The following is a 22,572-nucleotide window of genomic DNA, read 5'->3' on the forward strand; positions in this document are numbered from 1 at the left end:
CAAGTACACTAGAAATTTGCTATGGGAACAATACAATCAAGGACCCAATATACAATGATCCAACAACTCAGAAATAGAAAAACAAGAAAATGTTGGTAAAGCTAAACTCCACTCAAGTAAAGTATGAAAGAAGAAAGACTTAATCTCAAGAATAGAATGTTCACATCCCTCAAAGCTTCTAACATTCGGTTCCCTCCATATACACCACCTTATGCAATGTAACACAAACCTCCACAAAGCTATATTGCTTTGTCGGCTAAACCTGCCCCGCTATGATTCAAACACCTTAAGCATAACCCAATGGATTCCAAACAAGCTAAACACCATTGTCTACAACTCATATGCTATAGGGCAATGAAGAAGGATATGATCCATCGATTCTCCACGTTGCTTGCACATACAACACCAATCTATAATCATGTCCTCGTCCGGGGATTATCTATAGAAAGGATCTTACCCAAAGCAGCAGACCATGAAAAGAATGCCACCCTAAGAGGGACCTTTGCTTGCCACACCATTTTCCAAGGGAATGACTTTATAGAAGAAGTGGATAAAGAGTGATAATATCCGCGAACCTCAAAACCTCTAAACTTAGCCGGCTTCCAACAAATTTTATCACAACCATTATCCCGCACCTCCCTAGAATAAATCATGTCCATAAACGAAGCCAAAGATTCTAATTCCCAATCATGCATTGGACGAGAGAACTGTACATCCCAATAAGGTCTCCCATTAGAGAAACACATAATCTTTGCTACCAAAGCCTCCCTAGCCCGAATAATACAGTAAAACTCTGGAAAAGCCTCCTTAAGAGGATAATCTTCATGCCACACATCATGTCAGAACTTGTATATAGTACCATCACCCACATCATGCCAGAACTTGATGAACATTTTATTTTATGTTCAATGCTAGTATGAGAATATGACTCATGTATGAGATGGAAAGCTTTACTTCCAACTGTTGAATGTTTGTATAGTTCTTTACGCATAGATTATACATTATTGTTTATGCTTCATTACTTTGTTTTAAACAATTTGCTGATACTGCAGGAAGAGAAAAGTACCATACGTGAATTGTCAGAGTTATCATTTGGAGGTTCACTTGGAGAACATAACCGTCATCTAAGTTTTGTGAACAAGCTTCGTGAGCATTGGCATAAAGGTCAGAATGCCATTGTTGTAGATGACCATGCAGAGCAGGTAAATACTTCTTATATCCGGTTCCTTGTTTATTTTCCTTACTGATTTTTATGTGTCAAGGGCTGCTGCTTGATACATAGTTTTAGACTGTTAATTGGTTTCTCATCCTTGTTCTCTTTAGTTATTTACCGTTTGTGGATGCTAGTAATATAGTTCTATGGCGATTTATGTAATCTCCGTTAGATTGTATAATGTTAGATGGAGAGACAAAAGTACATCTTATAATTCTCTAACAGGATAGCAACCCAATGACAGGATACACTAGGATTTGTTTTTTCCCTTTGGTCAGTTTTTGCTAACAATTTCGTTGTGCAGCCTAAAAGGAAAACATATTAGTTAAGTAGCATCTTGAGTCTTAGAGACTTGAGTTCGCTGAAGGAACTTGAGTCTCTAAGACTTGAGTTCTAAGAGGTGGCAAAACTGATGTGGACAAAAATTCACGTAAACACAAACCCCTTTCACATCTCACCTGCAAACCCAACAAAAAACTCGCGCCACCACCTGGATTCCCACCGCCACCATGAATAGAACCTTCACCATCCCTGATCATCGAACCTCGTAGCCTCCTCCTCATAAATTTGCTAACCACTTGCTGCCTAGAGTCCCTTAGGTACCAGATAAGAGAGAGAGAGAAAGGGGGGGGGGGGGGAAGTTCATTGGCTTCAATATGGGGTTTTGACCAAGAGAGATAGGGAACAAGACAGCGAGAGAAAACCACCTTGGTGGTGGCTCATTGTGTTTGTGCTCAAGCTCAATGAGTGAGCTTTGGTCTTGGAGGCCTGATTTGGGCTTGATCTGGAGAGAAAGCTAGAGAGAAGAAGAAAGGATTGGCAACTTCTCTTGTTTTAGGCAGAGTTTCTCTTGGTTTTCTTTAAGGAAATTGAGTCCTAGAGACTCGAGTTCCACATGAATTTTTTGTCAACATTAGTTTTGCCACCTATTAGAACTTGAGTCTCTAAGACTCAAGATGCTACTTAACTAATATGTTTGCCTGGCTACATAACGAAAATGTTTGCAAAAATGGGCCAAAGGGCAAAAAAATCTAGATATACTATGTCAAACAGGAATCCACTAATTATTATGATGGTCCATGAACTCCATCTGGCAAACCATTAGATGGCATATAGTCAGGTTTCTAATAGTTGTTTGTCATGAATGGAATTATTTTAGGATATTTTTGTAGAGTAAAAAACTTTATGATGACTTTAGTGGAAATGTATGCTAATAGTATACATATGTGCACAAACACATGTTTGTGAGATCAGCTGTGCATATATGGTGATTATATTTTACTTACAAAGCCCTAGCAAGACAAATTTCATCTCCTATGTATATCTTTGTAACATACATTGTAATGAGTGATGATATTTTAGATATGCATGCATCTCAATGGATGACCTCTTAAAATAATAATTAAGTGATTAAATTCACCATTTCCTAACACTTAAAACTTTAGGCGCAATCGGTAATTTATCATGATATTAGAGCAGTTGGTCTTGGGTTCGAACTCTATCTTTGCTATGCCTCCCATTTAAAAAGTTTAAATCCCACGTGTTGGGCCCTACTCACTAAGGAAGAGTTTGGGTCCACATGCCACCGGGGAGGTAGAAGTGCGGGGGGGGTAGGGGTAGGGGTGCTAGAATAGTGGTTAAATGATTAAATTCACATTCTCAATTTCCTAAAATTTTAAGCATTTGGGACAATCAATAATTTAACATGACCTTCCTAATTTATCAATAATTTTAAGTAGTTCAAAAATTTAACAATAAAACAAAGCACAGTAATTTAAAACTTTATATCATGCAACCCTGATGAGTTACATTTTAGTGTATTGTATTTTTATGCAATATGTTTCTTAATCTTCTTTTTCAGTTGGGGCTGAATCTATTCTTTTTCTGGAGATCTTCATTTCTATGCAGTGCCTGTATGTGTTTATACAGTTCTCAATGCTATTTTTTGTTGTTGAGGTCTCCAATGCTCAGAATTACATCATGTAGATCATGACATCAACATCAATTGACCAATTGCAATATTTCTTTTTTCAGGAGCAGGCTGTGAAGGTGATCTTGTTTATATTATCCTTGCATCTTGATGTACAGAAGCCATTTTTGGTCATCTCAACTTCCACTGCTCTTTCTGTCTGGGAAGCTGAGTTTTTGCATTTGGCACCATCTGCCAACATTGTAGTTTATTATGGGAACAGAGATGTCCGAAGTAGCATCAGATCATTGGAGTTCTACAATGAAGGTGGTGGGATAATGTTTAGTGTATTATTATCATCTGCAGATGTGGTTGTTGAGGTACTCTTATTTTACATTATAGTATTATGCCTTCAAGTAATGAGTGTGCAGATCAATAAGCTTAAGTTTTCCAGAACAGAATCAATATTCTTGGATGAGTTGTTATGTGACTGTTAATTTCTTACTTTGTTGCTCTCTCTCTCTCTCTTTTGGCAATAGATGCTGTTTTCAAAGTGGAAATTGGTTGCGTTTATTCTGGGTTCTCTAATTGTAGAAGTGGTGCCAAAGAATTTAAAAGTATCATGTTCATTTGTCCTTTATTTTGATATGCAGGATTTACAAGTGTTAGAATGCATAGAATGGGAAGCAATAATAATTGACAAGTGCCAACGTTCTAAAATGTCAAAGCATTTTGAACAAATTAGGATGCTAGCTGCCAATATGAGGCTTCTTCTCATCGGTGGTCAAATCAAGGTACGCATATCTATAACAAACATTTTCTGCTATGCTAGCTCAAATTAACTGATTTTGCTGCTGCAATTTTCAGGATTGTCAGAGTGATTATCTCAATTTGCTTTCCCTCCTTGATTCTGGCTTTCATGGGTTAAACAGTGATAATATGGTGATTGACTCTAGTACTGATATTTCCCTATTAAAGGAAAGAGTAGCACAGTACATTGCATCTGAATGCAAGTCAGGCTCTCCTAGATTTGTAGAGTACTGGGTCCCTGTCCAGCTTTCCAATGTGCAACTTGAGCAGTATTGTGCTTCTCTGCTCTCAAACTCGATGTTTCTTTCTTCATGTTTGAAGAGTGAGCCAGCTGATGTGCTTCGTGACATTATCATTTCAGCTAGAAAGGTTACTCCTAACCTGACAACAGCACATGATTTTTTCTGCTTCACCATGATCTTTACCCCTTTCAAATGTCGAGTTATGCAATCTCATTACTTTAACTGCTATATTTACCATGGCTCAATTGTGATATGTCTGTTCTTGGTGTTTATTTGCAGTGCTGTGACCATCCCAATCTTCTGGATCAGTCTTTGCAAAGCTTTGTCACAAATATAGAAGAGAATCTGGATGTTGGAATAAAAGCAAGCGGAAAATTAAAAGCTCTTGATAAAATCCTTTTGGAGATTAGAAATCGGGGTCTCAGAGTTTTGATCCTATTCCAGGTAGCCTGCCTAATTGTGCTGATATATATATATATATATATATATATAAAATTCGCCAGGAAATTATTTTTGTTATTTTACTACTTCAACAGCATCCTCAATAGTTCCAAGAGTACGATATGTTACATGATTGCCTTCCATTTTGAGGAATATATGTGTACACCATCCCGTCTAGCAATGTTACTTTTATCGATATGTACCCTCCAGATCTTATGTTGGTTAAAAACAAGTATTATCTGTTTGAGAAAATGACAGTTTCTTTCAGAGTTAGCTAATGATATGTCTCTTATGATAACTATAGGAAAGGGACTTAAAAAAAAGAAGAAATCTTTTTCAACTTGTAAAGGGTCTTGGTGTAAACTTGAGCATCAAATCATCAAACCAACATTTCTAGATTTGATGTAAATATGTAACTGTTTTTCTCTCTCATGTGTAATTAAAACTTTTATGTTGCCTTTGCCCAAATTGTTAGAAGAGTTCCTAAAAACATGGGCTAATTTGGGTAACTCCCATTTATGTTGATAGGTGTTTGACAACTTCATGTGTGTTCTTCTTTCGTTATTGAATTCCCTTAATGAACTAGTGTGGTATCTCTAGTTTCCTATCAATTTCTATATAAGTAAATAGCTTCTGTTATTCAATCAATCCCTGATAAGAGTGTTGTTAACCTTGCTACCTTTTAAAAAAACTATGTTATCATTACAGTTTCTGATTTGAATTTACTCTGGTTTAGCTTATGTATACACACACACCAACACACATTAAAGATCATTCTGTTTTGTATATTATTTATTGATTTGGGGTTGAGAAAGGCATATTGTTCTCATTTTAAGGTTTACAATATGACAGTCAATTGGAGGTTCAGGACGGTATTCTATTGGAGACATTCTGGATGACTTTGTCTATCAAAGATTTGGTGGGGACTCATATGTACGTATAGATGGTAGAGGGTATGCCCATTCAAAGAAGCAAGCTGCTCTAAACATGTTTAATGACAAAGAGAATGGAAAATTTGTGTTCTTGATTGAAAATCGTGCTTGTCTCCCAAGCATTAAACTTTCATCAGTGGACACTGTTATACTATTTGGCAGTGATTGGGACCCACAGAATGATTTAAGGGCGCTACATAGGATCTCTATCAGTTCACAGTTTGAACAGTTAAAAGTATTCCGTTTATATTCATCATGTACAGTGGAAGAAAAAATTTTGATACTTGCGAAGGAGGGTATGGCTCTTGATAGCAATATACACTCAATAAGCTCGCATACTTGTCATTCACTGCTAAATTGGGGTGCTCCCTATCTATTCAATAAGCTTGATGACTTCCATGGTTGTAATTCCTCAGACTCAGGTTCAAACATGTCATCTGAACAGTCACTTTTAGATGATGTACTCCGTGAGTTGTCAACCCAATTGCCTAACAGTGGTGACAACAGTGACCCGAGTAACTACTCAATTATTTTAAAAATACAGGAGGGTGGAGTGTATGCCAGAAATCTTTCATTACTTGGTGAGAGGAAAATGCAGTTTGTGGACAATGAATCGCCTTCTATTTTCTGGAAAAATCTGCTTAAAGGAAGGAGTCCGCAGTGGAAATTTTTGTCTAGGCCATCCAAGAGGATCCGAAGAAAAGTTCAATATCTTCATGACTCACCAAAAGAATCTGAATTTGAAAATGTTGTTGTCACTAAGAAGAGCAGGAAAATGTTCAACAACACAGTTGATACTGTAAAATCCAACTCAAGATTGAAGGACAAAAGAAAATTAGTTACAAAAAAAAATACAGTCAAATTAGCTGGTACTACTGAATTTTTTTAGCTGCAATAGTTGGTCATCATATATTTTGTTTCAAAAGGTCCCCTGTATATGGTTATAATAAATCCAAAATTCTTATGGAGAAAAATGAAGAAAAAAAAATTTAAAAAGGATTTCAAGAAAATTTATCTTTCTATGGTGGCATTTGCAATCAATCGGTAACGTATTTAGTTTTGATGTTTACAGAGAACATGGGTGGCATAAATCAGGACAATGATTCTCCAACTGAACATCCTGTGGCTAGTAATGTTGCAAGAGAACCTGAAATTGACATGGTTGAATCCAGGAAACAAGAAATTCAGACTGATGTGTGGAAGACTACTCAATTCTTGCCAAAGCTGGAGATGTCAAAACTTTGTGAAATTCTACTGCTTCCAGTATGTTCTTCCTATGCTTTGTTGTATGCTTTTTAGTTCAAATACAAACACACTAATTTTTCTATTTGGGACCCGCTTTGCCAAGCCTCTGATTGGCTCATTTGTCCTTTTCATGCAACATGAATGCTCAATTTCCAATTGATTGGTGGCAAATATAAATTAGTTGTATAACTCACATTTCATCTTAGTTAACATACTAGAACTTCAATTCTCATTACTCTATGGAAGGGGCCACTCCTAAGTTTTGATGAACTTAATCTTTGGCAAGCATGATATGTAAGGCCAAGACAAATAATCTATTGTGAGCTTGGTACATTATGGGTCCTGCAACAATGGTGAGATAATAATGAACGGACTGCAGTGCATTGGCTTGTCTCTCCATCTATTCTCCCAACTAAAGGGATTAAACTGATGAAAAATTTCTTCCATGGAAAGTCAGAAATTATATGCAAGAATCACTCCTAAGATTCATAACCATACTGCTAAGCTAGAATAACCGCGTAATCTGAAATTATTTCTTAGTTACAGCAGCAGCTGAGTGTGATGATATTTGTTAATCATTTTGTGTGGTTGTAGCTCTTTCATAACGGGACATGCAAGTATGCTAAAATAGTTTCAATGGATTCTTCAAAGTGATCTATATAGATTGGTATTGTCTTTGGATCAATTCTACTTTGTTTCACTAAACTCTTGTAATTACTTAGAGCTGTGCTTAGCAAACAGAACTATGATGTGCCAGATTTGTGGGGTCACTCTAACTAGCATGCACATTCCATTTCCATGGTGGCAGTCTTAGTTTGATATACATGCTTCACATGCCTAATTGGAGCACTTAAAGATTGATCTAAGTAACAAAACGCTAGCCACAACTATGCTTATACCCCAAAAGGACTAGTCAAGTTACAATTGAGGCTTCTTGTAACCTCTTGTAAACCCAAGATTAACCTAGTAAACACGATGCCCTTGTCAAGGTCCATGTTGTGTTGTAGCGCCCTCAAGTCACGTGGCGTACTAGATTTGCTTTGATACCATTTATAACGACCCAAAAAAAGCTCTAGCCACATTTGCGCTTTTACCCCCAAAACCAATCCACTCAATTTGGGGTATCACAATTTGCTTGTAGAATTAGCACATAGAGGTACTCATCCAATGCACATACAACATTGTTACTGGCATGAACCTTGACAATTGCAATCCAGGCTATATAATACATGGTTGGTGGTTTGACTGCACAACTACTTAATTTAGACATCTATCTACTAGTAGAGAGAGATTGCAACTTCATTTTTAGATTGAAAGTGTTACCTGCGCGATGGATGTGAATATATTTTTCATAATATCTTTTTATATATGCTGATGTTTGTGATACATTATGACAATGCAGGAGAATATCAAGGACACTGCTCTAAGGTTTCTAAAGTACATGAAGAAAAAATTTGATGTTAGCTGGAAAGAAATTTCTACCTTACAGGCCTATCAGATATCACTGGTTAGATGCAAGCTTCATACTTATGCTACTTTTCACCATCTAGTGCCTAAATGTTTCTTCACAACTTTAAATGAATCATTGATTGGTCTTAATGAGAAATACAAAAAATATGATTGCAGAATTTAATTTCTTTGGTTTAATCATCATTTTAATTGTTTGTGCCACCGCTATGTCATATATGACACATGATGTGGTTCTTTAACCGAACAGAGAAAAAATTAACCTAATCTTAATCTTCTTGGACATCAATAGTGAATCTAGAATGATTGTCATGCATTCATCCAGCAAGCGTGCATTTATTTTTAAAAAAGAAAGAAATAAGAGAATGATTGTCGTGCACTTCCAGAAACCTAATAATATTGGAAAAACCAAAACGGATGCAACAACAAAAATTGAAAGGGTATAAAATAAAAAGATAGATAATTTAGAAGTTAGCACCTAAACTTTGCTTGTAGTATGATGCTGGTGGAAAGCAACAAGAAACAGAAAACATCCATCTCAAGAAAATAACCCTTGAATCCGCGAGGAGAATTTCCTGGAATCAACCAAAAAGAATATGAGAAAATCTCTCTGAAATTGTATTAAGCAAATTCTAATTTGCCGAGGAGGCTACAACCACAATATTAATAGTAAAGAAATCTTAGGGAGGCTAGGAGACCCTTGGGAAAGCCACAGGAAACAAAACATGTCTGTCTCAATAAACTAACCCTTAAATCCACAAAGGGTTCCTTGAATCTACAAGAATAAATTCTTGAAACCCACCAAAAAGAAAATTAGAAAACCTATCTGAAATCATATTAAGTGATGTTGATGGACGTGGAAACTTTTGGAATATTTTGTATATATATATATATATATATATTTGTTTTGCATTTAATGTAATAGATTACAACTTATTTCCATTCTTTGTTTGGGTATATCACATTTAATGTAATAGATTACAGCTTATTTCCATTTTTTTGTAAAAATGTTGTAAAATAATTTGTGAATGTAATATTATTATTCTTCTTGAATAATGCTATATAAATTATTTTATAAAAAAATTTACAAACTGCTGATGTGGTGAGTGATTATTGGAAAATGAAAAAGTTATATTAATGGTGGGCTTAAATGAAAACCAATAAAAGGTTGGCCAAAGCAACATTTTGTAAAAATGTTGTAAAATAGTTTATCTGTAGCATTACTCCTTCTTCTTTGCCGGGTTAGAATTTTTTTTCCTCTTTCCTTCTATGTAATAGATTACAAGTTATTTCTTCTTTGTTAGGTTAGAAATCTATTTCCTTTCCTTCTATGATGTAATTGGTGAGTCTATTTAAAGGCCCCAAAATTTAGTAGTGTAAGCAGTTTATTATGAAGTTATGAAATTTGGGTTGAAGTTTTCTTCTAGTGCTTGGTGTTTGTTAAAGATATTGGGTTTAATTTAATGTAATGGCCAAGAGGCCCAACATATTGTAAGCCTATATAGGCTAACCCTAGCTCTTGTATATACTCTACTAGTGTAATCAACAATTTTTTTTTTAGAGAGTTTTAATCTATGATATCCGCTTTTGATGATATCTTTTTATTATCAAACCAAGACACCGGTCGGTTTCTGGTGTAGGTGGAGATTGAACCCCAGATCTTTTATTCAACTATCAGAGACTTTATCAGTTGAACTAACTGGAACCCACAGTGTAATCAACAATTGAGAATGCAGTCCTATCCAAAAAAAAAAAAAAATTGAGAATGCAGTGAAGATGTAGCCGCTCAGCCTTTATCCCATGGACCGAAGCCATAACTCTTTAGTTATTCTCTCTTACTTGCTTGTGGTTCTCTAAATTATTTTATTCATTTCTTTCACTTGTGTTGATTCCAGCAAACGAAGGTGTTAAATCCTGGGTTCATATCGTGCTTGGTGTTAATTCCAAGCAACTGTTAAGTGCCTATTGCCTAGGTTCTATATATTTTTCTCATTTATCCTCTTGATGCTGAATTCAAGCAAACCCTAGGTGATTCCTAAGTCCTATTCCTTTATTTTCTTCTTATTGTGTTTCCCAAATAAAAGCCTCATTCTAGAGTCTATTTGTCTTGCATCACTCTGGGAAATGTCCCGGGATGGACGTGACCTCATTTTTAGTTTTAAATTGAAATTATAAAAAAAGAAAAGAAAATTACTATAAATAATGAATTTTACTAAACAGAAGCATAAACAAAGTAATTTGCCTGAAAGCAACATAGCTCATTGTCAAATGATAATGAGATTTGATCCTAATGGCAATTCCCTTCAGGTCACTAGATTTCATGGGATTCCGTTGTTTGCTCCAATGATTTCTACTAGTTGTCCAAACTTGTTGCATGTTGACTTCTGGTTGTCTCTCTATTCAAGGAAAGTTTGTGTTGTTTGTTCTACACTAAGTAAAAGAGTAAATGTAGAGTTTGCACTTATGGTTGGTTGGAGTCAATACCAAACCATTGGAAAAATTCCAAGAGAAATTTTATTTATCATAAACTTCTAAATTGTGGAATACAATGTTGTGCTTATTAGAACTATCTAACCCACACCCGGACTTGACAAACCCGCTGAACTAGAGTTACTTGAACTGAAATCAGTCTAATATGAGCAGTGGATTGGTTGACGGCGGGTGAAAATCATCAAAACCCAATCACATTGGGTCAAGTGCGGGTTTCCTGTCCAGAAATCCGACTCTAACCTGACCTATCTGATTATCTGTGGTTTGTAGCCCTCTGCCACTTTGCTGTTCTTTGCTGTTTGAGATCTAGGGTGATTCGACTAAAATCTTGCCATATCTGAAAAATATCTCATAGGATTTCACAAGATTTTTGCTAGATCTGGAGAGATCTTCACTGAATCTAGCAAGATCTTCACCAATTTGATGAGATCTCCACCACGTGCTGCCATTGAGGAGAAAGACTGGTTCGACTGATTCAACTGTCTCAAATTTGATGGCTTGCTGGATGACAACTTGTATTCCATCAGTCGATGGTGGATGTGGGTTTCTAGGACTCGATTTAGTTGAGTGGAGTGGCGGTTTGGTGGGGAATCTGAACGTTCTCAATCTGTCAACACCCCTGGTGCTCATATAGACTATAATTTAACCCTAATTATAGTTGACTTAGGAAATCCTAATTCCAATTGACTTGGAAAATCTTAAATATTGAATTACAAAAGCAACCTTGACCCTAGGAAATAAAATAAGATACTAATTAACCTAATTAACTAATAAGACCTAATACAATTGACTTCCAAAATTAAATAAGACTAAATTTTCTTTGTGCTTTCTGTATAACCTTGTGTTTTGCTTCCACAATCACCTATTAGATTTGCATATAATTTGAGCAACATATTGAAATAAAATCATTGCACTACACAAGCTTAAGAGACTATGAAGCCCAACTCCAGTAGAACCTAAAGGGATGCAGTTGCGCAAAAAGAAGATAAAAGTAGTATAATTATCAGCTCTACCATTGTGACCCTTTGGACATTATTGTCACCAAGTGACAAATGGGCACTGAAATTAACCATGGTATCGACTTTTTTGGTTAGAGAAAATGTAGATTCTTGAATTTTCTCACCAGTCTCTGTCAACATATAAAGTGCAAAGGTTATCAAAATCAGAATATTTTCCTTCAATGTAGAGATTCCGTATCCTCTATACATATGTATGTATGTATATACGTACGTGTTTCATGCATATGCAATATTATTATAACCGCATATCCTTTCTCTGGTTTCCTTTGTGTTTGGAATATCATTGAAGTCAATGCCACATCTAGTTAAGTGAATGATGTACTTCTCTATAGGCAATAAATACATATTCATCAATTTCATCTATGCATGCCTACTCTCTTTAGAGATTTAAAACAGATTATCCAATACCTTATCTTCACTAATTGGTCCAGCAGGACTGATACTTTGGATGATCATCATTTAGCTTGTTTTTTCCCTAGCAAAATTTTCTAGGATCACCGGTTTATTGCATGTTACTTTGCTATTAATTTCAGGTCTAGGTACCCCTAATTCTGTTGAATCCCCTATATAAAGCTCCAGTTTTATAGGAGCTCTTTTACACCAGCTATCAAATTCCATTCCATCCTTACAGGCATGGATGTGCTCATTCTCTGTTGAAATTTTTTAGGATCAACATAATTTAGAGGACATTCAAAATAATCTAAGTCTGTGTGTTCATATAAGCTATAAACTGCCATGGAGACAGTAATGTGTTATGTGGGAGCATGTGTATGTTTGCATTCTTGGATGCACCTAGATCAAGTGAATCTAGTGTGAGTTCTTATGCATTATCCTATTAGTCAATAAAATATCTGATTCACATACATTATTTATGCAATTATTAGTGATGAATATGTTTCTCTCAGTGTTGGGTTGCAGCTTCTTTGTTGAAACACAGTATTGATCACAAGGAATCGATTACACTTGCAAAACTGCACTTAAATTATGACTGCAAGGAAGAAGAGGTGGATTATATCTACTCTGAATTGCAGAAGGTAAAGAAAAAGTTTGCACGCCATTTGGAAAAAAGGAGAGCCAAGGGATCACATGGTGCAAAAGCTTCAAAATCGACTATATCCAACTATCAAGATGTGGTAGAAGGTGAGATGGAAAGGGGCTTTCAGAGTCATCATTTTTTAGATCTATCTGAACCTGCCACAGTGGAACAGGCACCTGACTGTAGAATGGTGCAGACGAATCATATCTCTACTAGCATAACAAGAGTTCCGGATATTTGTGATAGAAGAACGGAAAAATCTATTCAACACCCACAAACGGACATTCAGGAATTTCATGAAAGGATGATGGAGGAAAGGGAAAAGTTGGAGGAAGAGCACAGGTTAGAGTCCACCCTTACTTGTACAAAGGATCAGGACATTCCAGTAAGATTAGATAAGCTTGGGATAGTAGATCACAACTTCAAGGAAAATTTGGATGAAAACAATCATAAAACAGAACCTGTTGCTTCACAGCAGGATTCAAGGATTGAACATGAACAAATGAATGCTAACGTAGTAGCCTCGTTAGAAAAATCAAAACCAGGGGGTCCAACAGCAATATCAGGTAATCTCCCATTGGGCAACTTAGAGGTCAATGAGGGCAAACTGCAACAAAGTGATACAGCTGAAATTAACGATGGTTCCCAGAATGCTGGTCCTAATGCTATGCCTTATTTCCAAAACCAGAATCATGCTGGAACCATACCAAGTCTGCCATCTGAAGTTTCTCAAATTTCTTATCTTGAAAAGATATCCTGTAATTTGCCCAGAGAAATGGAAACTATTTCCATAGAGTCTGATCCAGAGAGTGATAAAACGGAAATAATGGCCTCAACAAGAGATGGAAGTATGTGTGCTGAGCAGCATGATAAAGCAGGTTCCAGTAATGATCCCACAAATGGTGCCCCTGTGTCGTGTCCTTCAGATTGGGAGAGTCCTATTAGAAATGCGCAGATTGGACAATGTGTGGAAGGACCTTCTGGAGTTCCTCATACTCTGAGTGAAGTGGTCATAGATGATGAACCCATGGAAATGTTACCTCATGTTGTGCATCCCACTGAAGAGTTTATTGCAAAAGATGCTGTGACTCTGGAAAGCACAACTGTTACTGAGGTCAGGCAGCAGAATGGAGCAGTCACTGCCAATTGTGGACAGTCAGCTGCTCTGGCATTTAATGGGACTTACTCATCCTTGGTGCAGCCAGACATTTGCCTGGCCCAAGGAAATTCACTGGCATCACAGCAGGTACTTGAATATTTATGAAAATAGTTTCCCTTTAGTGGTTTTACTTCATTTTCTATATAGTTTTATACTGTAGCCAACAGATATGTCTGTATTCTAAATTCATCACAAAATAATAATAAAAGGTCATGCTCAATGAACAAGGCTCCCAGTTCTATAGGGTGTGGGAGAGGTGGTTAGTGGGCAGCCTTATATCCATTTTGGAGAGGCTAATTATTGGGCTTGAACCCACAACACATCGAGTGGTCAGAGGGCACTAGCCATCACACCAAGGTTTGACCTTTATTGCCAAAGAATCATAAAGTACTTGTGTGGTATTTATGATAGACCATAGTAAAGAAATAAAAAGAAATCCCTATAATCAAGTTGAGGAACTCTTTGCAGCAATACATTTTGTTGCAAGGATAATTGACTTGGAGAGGGATTCTTCTGCCTTCCACAATTCATTTGGTCACCAAAGAATGAAGTATATTTTGTGCCTTACCTGAGTTGTACATGATAGATTGTCACTTTAATTCAGTAGCCAATAGAATTTTGCCACATTCTGATATTCTTCAGCTGGATGAAAGTTTCGTTTATATGGCAACACATGGTACATTGTACTTGAAAGAACTAAAATTTGGAGAGATCGCCAAGTATTGTTATCACTCCATGCACCTGACTGCAAATGTCAACTGTCAAGTACATCTGTGTTTGTAGACTTTTGTTGAAATGAGTTGCGTATGTTAAATTCTTGTCATCTCTCTCTCTCCCTTCCCCAAGTTTCATGTTGTCAAGGTTAGGATGTATAAGTTTTTTATTTTCATGCAAAATTTTGAGGTGTTTTCCTTTCAGGTTGAGGAAAGAGAGATGCAGTTCCAGATATAAATGAACTTTTTTATAAGGAATTGATCCCCTAAAAACATATTCAACTGCCAGCATTATCTCCTTGCTTAAAGCCTTCTTCCTCCGTACCTTGTTAGATTGGAATGTTGCTTTTCATCTCTCTGTTAGATTTGATTGAGCATTGTAGTTTGATAGCAGTTTGTAATTCTCCGAGTACACCCCAGGTGTACCTAGTTTTGTTTTTATTAATAAAATTTCTGTTACTTATATATATATATATATATATATATCCAAAAAAAAAAAAAAAAAACTGTCCGCATTATCTGCCAAGTGCAAGAAACAGGCAGGTTAAGTGGCAACCTGCAGCATTGTTTCAATAAAGTTATAATTTCTGCAGTGCAATTGGCAGTACCATACTGCCTTACCGTTTTAATCTTGAAAACTCAATTTTGCAATCTTTTGTTTTGCAGCTGCCTATATCTATTTATCCTTCCTCCACCGAACACAATCTAGCCAGCATACCTGCATCCAGTGGGATACAACATCACCAGAGCAGTGGAAGCCATTCCTACAGTCAAGAGGCTCTAACTCCAAGATCACCACCTTTAGAGAATCTGCTGGAATTTTCTGACGTTATGCATCCTGTTATGGATTTGCCCCTGGAACCATTCATAGTTATGCCTGAAAGTGGAAGTGAACATCTTCCATATAGTAGCGTATCGGGACCAGTGAATTATCATACACAATTTGTTCCTGTGATACCTGAGAGGCCTGTTTGCTTAAACCCACTTCAAATTGAAATGGAAAGAATACAGAGGGATAAGGAGCAAGCCTTCAAGATACACAACCATAGGGTTTGTCCAAGATGCCTTTTAAAAAAGATCTTTTGATTTCTTGATTAATTCGTTCTGGGGATTATTAGCCCTTGGGCATTTCTTGTTTAATTGAATATGATTTTCATTTTGAGCAGGTATTGCAGCTGAAATCTGAATGTGACAGAGAGATTGAAGAGATACATAAGAAGTATGATTTGTTACGTCAGGATGCTGAGACAAAATTGATGCAAGTGCAGAGGGATCTTGAGACATTTCATGGCAAGGTTTATCTAAATAAGTTATTGGCAGATGCTTTAACACTAAAGCAACAAATTCCTACGTCAACTGGGTCACTACATAAAGATCAAGGTATAGAACTTCTTTAATACCACATTCTATAATACACACACACACATATATATGTAGGAGTAATCTGTTCATTCCAGGGATTTATGCTGAAAAGTCAGCTTAGCCATACTCGGGAACCAAACAATCCTAATTGTTCTTGGATTAGATTCCTTTTTAATATTAGATTTTCTAAATCAACAAGAAGACCATACGAATGGAGCCAAACTAAGTTGGAGTGGGGATACCTTTTGTAAATACCTTCTTTTTTGCCAAAAATGTTAGTTTAGCAAATATGGACTTGGACTTAGTTTGTTGCCAAACTAAGTCTTCATCTTATGCTTCACACAACAATTAAAAACTCGCATCTTTTAGAGTTAATCTACACAACTGTGTCTCATTCACTTGTTTTCAACCATCATTATTGTGTTATCCAGCTAGTAGTCTTTAGAAATTTTTTTCATTTTTAACTTTTTTAGTCCACTTTATTTTATGAACGATCTTTTCTATATTATTTCGTTTCTTATTTTATCTGTTTTTTCTCTGTTGGAAAGTTTAAATTCAAACTTATAATGTGAAATCATGATTTATGTTACTGTTAATTGAAGCATACCCCAAAACTTTTGACCTACCCATCTTGGGATGGATGCAATTTTGCTGTAACTTTTTTATGCAGGGACTAGATCTACCTTCATATATGTAGTTAATTGGGTGCTTTGCATGAATATAAAGTTTATGCAGCTATAACAAAGATGCAAAGGCATTTGTATTCTATTAAACCCCTCAACCCAAAAAGAAGGCATAATAGCATTCTTGAGTTATATTGCTCTTTATGCCATGTAGCTTCTGACATTTCTGTATCTTGCAGCTGCATTATCCAGTCTCATGAATCAGTGGAGTCAGCAACCTGCTCAGATGACTGCTCCAATACTCCAACAATGTTGGGCCAGCCCCCCAATGAATATCCCACCTGTAATTACCACTCCCATTAATCCACTTTTTAACGCAATGACCCAATTCGCTGTGCAAAATGGCTGTGAATTACGTGCCCCTGCCCCACACATTCAAGCCTTAGTTCCCCCATCCATGCCAACAGCCCATTTCTCAACCCAATACAGTGGGATGCCCTATCTGTGATTACCCAGTAATCATCTTGCAACATCATTTAGGCTGACACTGCAACACCGAAGCATACCAGAATTGTAGAAATTTCCAAGTTTTGCACTGATACATAGTTTACCCATGGCTTCTTAATCAGCTCTGGCTCTGGTAGGGTTTTTGACTGCTTGCTTTGGTGCAGATAGGCCTAATTCTTGTAGGATATGAATTCAATGTTTTGGATGTACATCACTGTTAGTAGCAATGACAGCATTGAATATAGTGATTCACTAATCATTTATAGTATACAGTTTACGTTTTTACCTGGCAAATTTGTTTGTTTGGTTCGGATTTCCCCCTTTCCCCTTACCTGCATTTTTTAAGAGCATTTTATTGGTATACCTGATTTTTTTTTTCTCAGCTTATTATTTAAGCAAATATATGCCAATAAAAATAAGCTATAAAAGCCAACACAGTTGTATTTTGGGATGGCCATGTACTGACAAGTAGATCAGGCCGAGGGTGAACAGCTACATAGTACCTTTTTTGGAAGCCTAGGTTATCATCATATCTGAATCAAATGAACTCTGTACAGAGTGGCAGTATTTTGCTGAAAACTGAGCAACAATAATGTGAAACCACTGTACCACATATCTTATATAATTAGTAACAGAAATTAACAGAACTTAATGTCACCGTGAAAGTGTGAGTGCACCATACATCAAAAAGGAACCTGTCCAAGTCCACAGACAGGTAATCAGGACAGGTGGAAAAACACCACACCATGATGCTTTTATTTCGAGTTGCATTGACAAAGAATACAAAACCACCAGAAGAAAAGCACAAAGGAGTCCGAAAGAGAGCCCTGTGACCAGAGTCGTATGTATGTTAAATCTGAGACAGCAGGTACACTGGTTTATACATAAAATCAAGCCATATTCAACTCTCCATGGATGCCCCATAACTTGTCCACAGCTGTATAGTGCGATAATGGACGTCTTTGAAGCATCAAGATGATGTGGTCTTATTCCCCTTAGAAAAGAGCTAGAGAAATGTTCTGAATATGACTCCGTTGGGAACATCACAACAAATAAATTGTAGTCAACTCCAATGCAAAATTCAAATTCTATACTGAAACTCCTCAAAGATGATCACAAATTGCCCTAGTAAAATCACTTGTGGATGAAGAGCCACCAAGGTCAGCAGTCCGGTATTTCCCCTCTGCAATTGTGTTGAGAATAGCATCTTGGATACAAGTGGCTTTGTCATGGAGCTCCAAATGGCGCAGCATTGTTACAGAACTCAACAGCAAAGCAGTTGGATTCGCCAAATTCTACATAAATTTAACCACAACAAATATGACTACACTTTATTTCATAGGAGGTTATGCTTAAAGAAACACAGGATTACAAGTGTGAAATGACGAGGAATTCTTTAAAGCAAACACAAAAGGAAGAGCATAACCAAAGGTAGGTAATTAACAAAAGTAGCAATTTGCAACAAAGTAGGAGTCTATAATCATCTTATAAAACCACCCTCTTTTGGCCTTGGTCATTAATTCTTGACCAATGCACTAGGTATACTATGAAAAAAGAACTTGGTCAAAACCTCAATTACAGAGCTTGCCTAAACTATCTAATAATGCAATACCTAAAGCACAACAGCATCTCACTAGCTGATGGTCTTGCATGAAAACAACAGACTACAGTATTCAAGGGGTTTACCTTAAAACAGCCCCGAGTCTAACCATCCTAGGTAACCAAGAAAATACTCATCAAAGTTGACAATTCTACCACCACTTATCTTCTCTCGCCCAAATCATCCTGAACTCTAATCATTTCAAAGATTCCAATATCTTTTTCCCCCTGCTGATAAATGATTCTAACCATCTATCTCTTCTTTGACCATATGACCCATATATCAGCCACATTGCTAAAGAAGGGTTTTTTCTTCTTTTTTGGTTCCTTCCTTTGTTTTTATTTTTAATTTGTGAAATACCATGTTTTTCAGGATCCAGGAAAGCTAACATGTTTTTACTGGTAAAACAGGATGAATTCAAAATGTTAAAACATATTTGAGCCTCAGAAAGGAAAAAGGAAATTCCTTCTTTGAATAAGCAATAGCAATAACAATTTTTTTCATATTCATGCTAACACTCTAACCAAAACCTACAACAAAATATATGTCTACAGCGATGGGAGAAAGAGGACGAACTAGCATGATCAGGGGAAAAAAGGTTTATAAATGCATATTGCATGATTACATGCCAGGGAACCAGGGTAAATTCACGAGAGTGGAAATCATAAATTCAATTTGAGGCTTAACCTTTCCAGCAATATCAGGTGCTGAACCATGTACAGCTTCAGCAAGGGCAATGCCTCCCTCACCAATATTGCAGCTGAAAAATGAAGCCATATAATGTCAGATGGTCAAGTCATATATTATTGGAGATGTCTATGAATACACACATACCTTGGTGTTAAGCCCAATCCCCCAATCAACCCAGCACAAAGATCACTGATAATATCACCATAGAGATTAGGCATCACCAATACATCAAAAAGTGCAGGATTTTTCACAAGCTGTGCATGGCCAAACAAGAAAAAAGTGTTAATGCTTACCTAAAATTTTAAAAGGGAAATTGTGTAGTTCACACGATGTCTTAAAATGATTTTATTTATCAAAATATGACATTGCAAGAAAGGAAATCTATATGCACACAGATCAAATTCACTGACACTAAGAGAGAAACTTGTCTATACCATCATACAGCAATTGTCAATGACAACTTCCTCATATTTTATCTCAGGGTACTTCTCAGCAACCTCACGACAGCACTGAAAGTGAAGTCAAAATTGAAGTTAATATGACATTACTTGGTTAAATAATTAAGAATCTATAATCTATGCATCTACTACTAAGACCTTTAGGAAAAGACCATCAGTTTTCTGCATAATGTTTGCTTTGTGTATTGCAGAGACTCTCTCTCTTCCATGGGTCTTGGCATAGTGGAAAGCATATTCAGCCACCCTCAAACTGGCCTGACGAGTAATGATCTTGAGGCTTTCAACCACTCCTCTGACCACCTAGCATCAAAAGAAGGAAAAAGTTCAGATTCACGCACATTTAAACATTGCCAACATTCATCTGCATATGTCAAAAACACACTTACTTGATGCTCAAGTCCACTGTACTCCCCTTCCGTGTTTTCACGAATAGTGATAAGATTTACATCATCATACCGAGTCTTATAGCCAGGGAGGCTGTAGCAAGGCCGAACGTTGGCATACAAGTTAAGTTCTTTCCTCAGAGTAAGGTTCAAAGAACGATGACCTTTTCCAATTGGTGTGGCCATTGGTCCTTTCAACCCAACCCCATTTCGCCGTACAGATTCTAAACTTTCCCATGTTAGGAAACTTTGGGTCCTAGGATCTATTTGGTCCCCAACATAGTGTTCTTCCCATTCAATTGGAACATCAGCTTCTCTAAATACCTGCATAAGTTTGAATCACAGAGACTCGAACGCTCAGACATGCAAGCAAATGCACATTTTTTGTTATAATTCAATAGTTGGGGGTGGGGGATTTGAACCCAATACGTCTCTGTTGGAAGCTATAACGCTCTTGGCGCACATTATTCATGGTTTTACTTCAATTAGGACATTGTAGAAACAGCAAATGAACCCATTCCTAGGCTTAAATGACTCCATACACATTCATTTTTTCACCATGTATATTTGGTCCCAAAACCATTAAATTTCTTCTACAGCACCTAAATCCAAAAACACAGTCCAATTATGCAAATTAAAGTACAACACACAAAAATTACACTAAAACCCCTTCAAAAACCCTTTTTATTTTCTTAACTAACACTTGGTTATGAAGCTTGAATTATCAAATATATCATAAAGCTTCAGCCTTTTTGTTCTATCAAAACAAAAAAAGCAATCAATTATAGAAATTCATAGGTGCAGATCGAGTCATATACCTAGATTGACTTTTAGAAAACCAATAATACTCAAACTGATATAAAAAAAACACAATTTTGTATCGATTTTCATGGAGAACACACAGAATCGGAGAGTGAGAGAAAGAGAGAGAGGGATGGACCTACCTGTTTGACGGACTCGGCGATCTCGGGGCCGATACCGTCGCCGGGGAAGAGAGTGGCGCGGATAGTGGTGGCGGAGGAGAAAGCCCTAACGGCTTCGAAGGCTGTGCTAGGGTTTGAGTGGCTTCCGAGAGCGCGACGAAGGAGTTGGGAAGCCATGATCGAATTTTTGATTTCACGCAGAGAGAGAGAGAGAGAGATATTCGCAAAATGTTCGAGGGAGAGAGTAGAGTATAAAGTAGGTTATAATAATCTTTGTTCAAAAAAGTTGAAAAGTTTTAGCCCCGTTCAATCAGAGTGCGCCAAGGGTATTCACTGTCTTTTTGCTTCTTCTTTTTTGACATAAATATTACGATAAACGCACTGAAGTAACACTCTCTTTTAGGAAAAATTATTAGACCTACTAATCATTCTCAGTCTAGTTTAATAATTTAAAAAAAAAAAAAAAAAATTACATGTTACCCCTAAACTATAACTCCTTTTATACTTAGGGTGCGTTTGAATCGACTTCAAACGAATTTCGGAAATCAATTTCCGGAAAATTCTGCGTTTGGCTGTCACGGAAAACATTATTTTCCGGAAATTGATTTCCTGTTGACCGAAATTTTAAGCCTTGACCACGAAAATGAATTTCTGCCTTCATTTTCACTTCAAAGCATTTCCGGAAAAAGAGAGAGAGAGAGAGAGCGCGCGCGCGGGCGAGAGAGGAGAAGAACATTCCAGTCAGTCCGATGATCGCCGGCGGACTCCGAGCTCCAGGCGGCGCCGATCTCGCGAGCTCCAGTCCGACGCCGCGAAGATCGCGATCGACGGCGCGATCTTACCTTTGCGAGATCGCGATCGACGCTTCGCGAGATCGCGCCATTGATCGCGATCTCGCCTTCGACCGAGATCGCGTAGTTGATCGCGATCTCGCCTTCGACCGAGATCGCGTTCGACGGCGCGATCTCGCGCCGTCGCGAGATCGCGATCTCGCGACGCGTCGATCGCGATTGACGGCGCGATCTCGCGAAGCGTCGATCGCGAGATCGCGCCGTCGCCGTTGATCGCGAGATCGCACTGGCGAGATCGCGATCGTTGATGATTTTTTCTGGATTTGTGTTTTCCTTCTTCTTTTCCAAACACCAGAAAATATTTTTCGGAAAATTTTTTGAAATGCAACCAAACACATGGAAACATTTTCCTTTTCCGGAAATTAGCATTTTCGGAAAATATGTATTTTCCGGAAAACGTTTTACAGCAACCAAACACAGCCTTACTCCCTATAGGCCTAACTAATAAATTTGACTCTATTTATAAACTAATCAAAAAATTCATGCACTAATAATGTTT

The 22,572-nt window shown here is 37.1% G+C and overlaps 3 protein-coding genes across 3 annotated transcripts; 2 read left to right on the forward strand and 1 right to left on the reverse strand.

The window, feature by feature from the left end:
• Nucleotides 1-993: 993 nt before the first annotated feature.
• LOC115973404 (helicase protein MOM1-like) lies at nt 994-9,072 on the forward strand (the record flags this gene model as incomplete). Its single annotated transcript, XM_031093662.1, has 8 exons — nt 994-1,202; nt 3,248-3,502; nt 3,776-3,916; nt 3,990-4,301; nt 4,454-4,618; nt 5,468-6,416; nt 6,620-6,810; nt 8,195-9,072. Coding segments are annotated over 8 exons (2,453 nt in total), but the record flags the coding sequence as incomplete, so codon positions are not given.
• A 3,078-nt stretch (nt 9,073-12,150) lies between these two features.
• On the forward strand, nt 12,151-17,462 carry LOC115973401. Its single transcript, XM_031093660.1, has 4 exons — nt 12,151-14,050; nt 15,343-15,726; nt 15,843-16,056; nt 16,901-17,462. Exons 1-4 carry the CDS (start codon nt 12,914-12,916, stop codon nt 17,167-17,169), a joined length of 2,004 nt encoding a protein of 667 aa, XP_030949520.1. The 5' UTR covers nt 12,151-12,913; the 3' UTR covers nt 17,170-17,462.
• A 296-nt stretch (nt 17,463-17,758) lies between these two features.
• LOC115973402 (isocitrate dehydrogenase [NAD] catalytic subunit 5, mitochondrial-like) lies at nt 17,759-21,505 on the reverse strand. The gene is made up of 7 exons (XM_031093661.1): nt 21,244-21,505; nt 20,303-20,623; nt 20,055-20,216; nt 19,893-19,967; nt 19,603-19,712; nt 19,456-19,528; nt 17,759-18,463 (listed from the first exon to the last, which is right to left on the reverse strand). The coding sequence occupies exons 1-7, from the start codon at nt 21,397-21,399 to the stop codon at nt 18,272-18,274; spliced, it is 1,089 nt and encodes a 362-aa protein (XP_030949521.1). The 5' UTR covers nt 21,400-21,505; the 3' UTR covers nt 17,759-18,271.
• Between the last annotated feature and the right edge of the window lie 1,067 nt (nt 21,506-22,572).

The sequence above is a fragment of the Quercus lobata genome, unplaced genomic scaffold (genome assembly GCF_001633185.2).
Source record: "Quercus lobata isolate SW786 unplaced genomic scaffold, ValleyOak3.0 Primary Assembly Scq3eQI_2013, whole genome shotgun sequence".
Classification (NCBI taxonomy): domain Eukaryota; kingdom Viridiplantae; phylum Streptophyta; class Magnoliopsida; order Fagales; family Fagaceae; genus Quercus; species Quercus lobata.